We start from the raw sequence: 6,178 nt of genomic DNA on the forward strand, positions 1-6,178 counted from the left end.
GATGGAGCAGAAAGGATGTGAGGTACATCGGGGGGCATCGTCATCCCGAAACAAGGGGGTGACAGCTGAGCCAAAAGGGTGGCAGTGGGATGGATGAGAAACATGTTTGAAAGGAAAAATGAGCAGGACTTCTTCACTGATTGGATTTGAAGACCACGCCCAATACGTGTGGTCAGACTTGATTCCAAGATATCTCACCTTCAGCCTGGACAGCCCAAGCATTCAGAAATCACTGTCAGAGGCAAAAGAATGAGAAAGGAACGTGGCCCCCACAAAAAAGGACTGAGTTCGGTGCTAGATGCATTACAAGGCCTGTGGGCGGGTCGGCGGGCAACATCCGGGCAGTGTCCGTCTGGGCAGGGCTGGCCATGGGGGGGGACGTCAGCACCAGGTCCTTGGTTACTCATCTGTGCAGATGTCCAGCCTTGAAGGACGCCCCCCTTGGGGCTTCAGGATGAACCTTTTGTTCTTCTGAAATATTTACTTATGGAAGAGCTGAGAAAATGGTATATATACTTTGATAACCAAGAAGTTATTAGTAAAAAGCTGAGACCAGTGAAAAGCAGAGTAAACTTCTTGAAGCCCAGTGTAGGAAAGGTATCATTCAAAGACCCCTTACTGTAGCGGTGGTGATGAGACAGCTGCCCCGCTCTGCAGCTCAAGATGCCTGAGTGCTTCGGGCCATCTTAAGGAGCTCATGTGGGCACTTAGTAAATATTTATGAAACGTACTCTTTTTCATTAATTCTAAGACGAGCATTTTCTTAATCGTATTTTTAACATCTCTGGAAAGGGATGTATCCTACAGTTGATGTCATTTTACTGTTCTTGTCGGCCAGGTAGGAATCACAGGTAGGATATCACAGCTGTCATCGCCTTAACCAATTTATTTTGCTTAGTTTTCTTTTGTTACATCTGCAGAAAAATTATATGTGATAAAATGTGTCCCAATAAGTCTCAAAGAGCTCCTCAGTAAGTACACGGTAACAGTTCCCAGCGATAAAGAAAACAATAGTTTAGGGGCACCCGGGTGGCTCAGCGGTGGAGCATCGGCCCTCGGCCCAGGGCGTGACCCCAGAGTCCCGGGATCGAGTCCCACATTGGGTCGCGGCAGGGAGCCTGCTTCTCCCTCTGCCTGTGTCTCTGCCTCTCTCTCTTCTCTGTCTGTGTGTATCTCTCATGAATGAATAAGATAAAATAAAAAAAAGGAAGCAATAGCTTAATTGACTACATTCTTTATTTCTGGTGGTACATAAAATGGTGTGTCTTATAACGCCAGCATCTTAGATATAATGAAATAAATCGTATTAAAAGATACCTGATCGCAGCCAGTCTCTACCAGGGTGGTACAGACCGCTGGAGTACGGTACTCTAAATGTGCATTCTTTCCTCGACCTACATTGAGGTGGCCCTTGGGTTGTTTTAATTTGGGCTGGGAACATCAGGAGGAAGGATTTTCATCCAGTGGTGTCAATACCACCTGCCAGGACCAGAAAGCTTCTTTGATGGTGCAGAATCCAGAACGTGCACAAAAAGTTCAGGTGTTCACGGCATGGGTATCTGTGGCTCGTTCAAACCCGTGGGCCCTCCTGCCCCGGGACCCTCGGGTACTCCAGACGGGCCTGGGCGTGCTTGCTGTTGGTGCAAAGTGAGAGTGGATCCACCAGGAAAGTTGTGGGTGTTTGGGGTTGTCTCTTCGTGGTCTCCTGTGAGAGCCGAGAACGGAAACCCTCGTTTGTCGGAACCAGCAGTATGGCCTGTTGCGTGGAGGTAGGTTGGTGCCTTCCGTTGGGTGGAAGGAGGCCTGTCCTTTGTCCTGCTCGCTGGCACAGGACGACACCCTGGCACGTGTGTGCCTTGCAATCGCTTTCTCTGGGCCCAGAAAGCAGGAATAGTTGGGGGGATGGGGGCTGAGGGTGCCTCTGTGTCTTGCTAAGGGACCTGGTGCTCCAGGTAAGTGCGCTGACGTCCTTCGCTGGGTGACGGTCACCGAGGGGCGGCCTGTAGGTATGTCCGTGTTGGTTGACCTCGTGCCGGCCTCTGCCAGGCCTGCCTGTAGACAGACAGACAGCTGGGGTGCAGCAGCTGGCCCATGGGGTGGCCCTCGGGGCTCCTGGGGACCCTGGAGGTGGGGAGGAGGCCTTCGCTACCTCTTGGGAACGTGCAGGACAGGTGCTCGGACACGTCCCCGCGGGCCCGGCCTGCCGCGGCCAGCGGGTGCAGGTGCGGGTGCGGGTGCGGGCCCCGCGGGAGGGCTGCGTGGCCGGCTGGCCCCGGAGCACTCGCGCTGTGTGCACGGCCCCAGCCCCGCGCAGAAAATGATGTGTGTTTGGAAATAAGCAAAGCATCTTCGGTTGTGACCACGCAGGTGCAGCAGGAGAACGCGGCAGCCGAAGTCGGGAGCCCCAAGCCCTCGTGTAAACTTTCTTGGGGCCGGGAAGCGAGTCCTCGGAGGCCTTCGGGCTCCTTATCTGCCAAGCTTGCTGGAGTTCTCTTTCTGCTTTGTTCTGATAGATGATCTCTACAGGAGCGGGGGAAAAGGCAATGGAAAGAAAGGCCCTTTCCAGCTCCCCGACTTCTTTCTCCTGGTGCCGCCAGTGCCCGGGCACCACGGAGCCGGAGGCCCCCCAGGCCCCGCGGGCCACTGCCCGTCTGTCACAGGCTCCTGCAGCAGGACCGTGTTGCTGACTTGGGGGGAAAATTACTATTGCACTTGCAGTTGTTGCTTAGTAACATTTCTGATTTTGTGTTTCCTGTGACAGCCTGAGCAGAGATCATTAAAAATTAAACTTACAAAGCTGCTAAAGCGGGAGGAAGGAGGAAAACTTGAAGCCACCATTTTTTCGCTCGCTCAGAAGCCATCTAAGCTCAGGTTTCAGTGCCACATCTTGGGCAGACCCTGCACAGTCCCTGGTTTATATTAAACCTATTAAGCCGCGTAGAGCGCGCTGCCGGCGTTAGCTGGTGTCTAGTGCAGCTGGAGTTTGTCACCAGCGCATAAGACCCTTGACCCTGCAGAATGGCCTGGAATAGTAACCACGTGGCCGCACTGCATCCTGGCGAGAGAAAGCCCTAACGAGTTCTGTGTCCTGTTTCTGCTTTTTCCCTACAGTTCCACCAGGTGAGAAGAGTGATGACCATCCTTTTCCTTACTATGGTTATTTCATACTTCGGTTGCATGAAGGCTGCCCCCATGAAAGAAGCGAGCGTCCGAGGACAAGGCAGCTTGGCCTACCCAGGTGTGCGGACCCATGGGACTCTGGAGAGCGTGAGTGGGCCCAAGGCGGGTTCCAGAGGCCTGACGTCGTTGGCCGACACTTTTGAACACGTGATAGAAGAGCTGTTGGACGAGGACCAGAAGGTTCGGCCCAATGAAGAGAACAATAAGGACGCGGACTTGTATACCTCCCGGGTGATGCTCAGCAGTCAAGTGCCTTTGGAGCCTCCTCTTCTCTTTCTGCTTGAGGAATACAAAAATTACCTGGATGCTGCAAACATGTCGATGAGGGTCCGGCGCCACTCCGACCCCGCCCGCCGCGGGGAGCTGAGCGTGTGCGACAGCATTAGCGAGTGGGTGACAGCGGCAGACAAAAAGACTGCAGTGGACATGTCGGGCGGGACGGTCACCGTCCTCGAAAAGGTCCCTGTGTCGAAAGGCCAACTGAAGCAGTACTTCTACGAGACCAAGTGCAATCCCATGGGTTACACGAAGGAGGGCTGCAGGGGCATAGACAAAAGGCATTGGAACTCCCAGTGCCGAACTACCCAGTCGTACGTGCGGGCCCTTACCATGGATAGCAAAAAGAGAATTGGCTGGCGGTTCATAAGGATAGACACTTCCTGTGTGTGTACACTGACCATTAAGAGGGGAAGATAGTGGCTTTATGTTGTATAGATTATATTGAGACAAAAATTATCTATTTGTATATATACATAACAGGGTAAATTATTCAGTTAAGAAAAATAATTTTATGAACTGCATGTATAAATGAAGTTTATACAGTACAGTGGTTCTACAATCTATTTATTGGACATATCCATGACCAGAAGGGAAACAGTCATTTTGCGCACAACTTTAAAAAGTCTGCATTACATTCCTCGATAATGTTGTGGTTTGTTGCCGTTGCCAAGAATTGAAAACGTAAAAAGTCTAAAAAAATAATAATGATAATAATAATGATAATAATAAATTGCATGCTGCTTTAATTGTGAATCGATAATAAACTGTCCTCTTTCAGAAAACAGACAAAAAAAAAAAAACCGACAAAAATTTGAACCAAAACATTCCGTTTACATTTTAGACAGTAAGTATCTTCGTTCTTGTTAGTACTATTCTCTGTTTTACTGCTTTTAACTTCTGATAGCGTTGGAATTAAAACAATGTCAAGGTGCTGTTGTCATCGCTTTACTGGCTTAGGGAATGGGGGATGGGGGGTATATTTTTTGTTTGTTTTGTGTTTTTTTTTTGTTTGTTTTGTTGTTTTGTTTTGTTTTGTTTTTTTTTTTAGTTCCCATAGGGGGTAGGGATGGGGAAAGAATTCCTTCAATATATATATATTCTGGTTGATAAAAGATTTATTTGTATATTGTAAAGATGTTTGCAGTATCAGTCAGATGACTGGAAAATGAATAAAAAATTAAGGCAACCGAACAAAGTTCCCAGCCCACTTCCCATGATGCACCTCCTAGGCTCCCCCGTGCCCTCCCACGTGGTCAGGGGAGGCTGCTTTAGTCCGAAAGACCTACATTTTCTTAGAGCACATTCTTTCCCTCCCGCCCCCTCTGGTCCCCTCTTTGTTTCGTTTTCTCTTAAAGGAAGAAAAATCAGTTGCGCGCCCTGAGATAATTTACCACTGCTGTGAACAAGTGAGCAAATTTTGTCACCGTAGCACTCCTATAAGCATGGAGAACAGTGATTTCTTTTTTTTTTTTTCCTTTTCCTTTTTTTTTTTTTTTTTTTTTTAAGAGGAGAGAAAGACAACGAAACACAAAAACAGGTTCTTTTTTATGAGGGGTAGACATTTGGGTAAATCATTGTAAGGCTTAACAAAATCATGGGAAGGCTTGAGAGTGGTCTCGCAAGCGCAAGGTGGAGCTCTGTACGGACCCAGAATTGCCTAGATCAGGGCAGGAGTCCACACTGCCGGTGGCAGGAGACTGAGCAGCCGTCTGGAGGCCGCGTGGAGCTGACTCGTCATCTCCGGGTGGTGCAGGAGGAATTTCTGGTGGCCACGCTGAGGTCTAGGTGGGGGGGGGGGGCAACGGTACATTCCGGAAGGGAGGCCTCTGAGGGACTTTGCAGGGGCGGCTCTGCAATGACTGTCACGTTGCTTGGACCTCGCCCTTTAAGTGCCTACATTATCTAACTGTGCTAAGAGGTTCTCGCTGGAGGACCCCACTCGAGCTGACTGAAGCTCTGCGCCCCTGGGTCATTTGTCCCAGAGCTGGATTAGCCTGGAGCAGGTTCAGAGCCCAGTGTGGCCCCGTGATCAAGGAGGAAGAAGACGCTTGCGGCTGGGACAGTAGACTTGAGGAGACCAGGGTTGTGTCTTCTGAGAACTTTTGGTAAGGGGGCAGGGACAGGAACAGGCCCCCAAACTCAGGTTTGGATGACCAAGGCTACCGAGAGAAAATCTTGTCCAGAGACGAGACTTCGGGGAGGTGTCTGCACATCTGGGACACCAGAGGCCTGAAGGTGCCTTGCGCCATGGAAGAGGCCGGGCCGGCGCTGAGCGAGTCACGCCCCGCAGTGAAGGCCTCCGCGGCCTCCTGCCCGTCCTGTCTGTTCGTGGACGGGGCCCCTGCCTCACCTCTGCCCTCTCGGGGTCGGAGAAGTAAAGTGGGGAGTCTGGAGTAGTGGTCGCGGGAGACTCGGACCCCAGGGAGAATTAGTGCTAAACCCACGCACCCACGCAGCCCACTACCCGAGCCTGAAAACGTCCTAGGCCAGAGTCCGTGAACAGCAGGAAGCCTGCAGAGGTTGCTGCGTCTTGGTAGGGCGAGGGGTAAGCAAAAGAGGCCTTGCACCAGGACCCGGGGAAGGAAGACACCCTCGCAAACGATTTCCCCTTGTTCAGTCTTTCGTTTAGAGCGAGCCGCGCCTACCCCTTGGGGAGCCGCCCGAACACCTGTCTAGAAGAGGGAAGACTTTAGCGTAGGTTTGTTTTGTGCCGTTTGAA

General features: G+C 51.0%; 1 protein-coding gene across 4 annotated transcripts in view; it reads left to right on the top strand.

Moving 5' to 3' along the window:
* Window positions 1–4,388, top strand: part of BDNF (brain derived neurotrophic factor) — a 50,593-nt gene extending 46,205 nt beyond the window's left edge. For all 4 annotated transcript variants that reach the window (XM_041730709.1, XM_041730710.1, XM_041730711.1 and 1 more), the window contains exon 2: window positions 3,112–4,388. In XM_041730709.1, the coding sequence (XP_041586643.1) occupies window positions 3,133–3,876 (744 nt within the window). In that variant the 5' untranslated portion in view covers window positions 3,112–3,132 and the 3' untranslated portion in view covers window positions 3,877–4,388. The remainder of the gene's footprint in view (window positions 1–3,111) is intronic.
* Window positions 4,389–6,178: the final 1,790 nt, after the last annotated feature.

Source organism: Vulpes lagopus, chromosome 15, assembly GCF_018345385.1.
Source record: "Vulpes lagopus strain Blue_001 chromosome 15, ASM1834538v1, whole genome shotgun sequence".
In the NCBI taxonomy this organism is placed as follows: Eukaryota; Metazoa; Chordata; class Mammalia; order Carnivora; family Canidae; genus Vulpes; species Vulpes lagopus.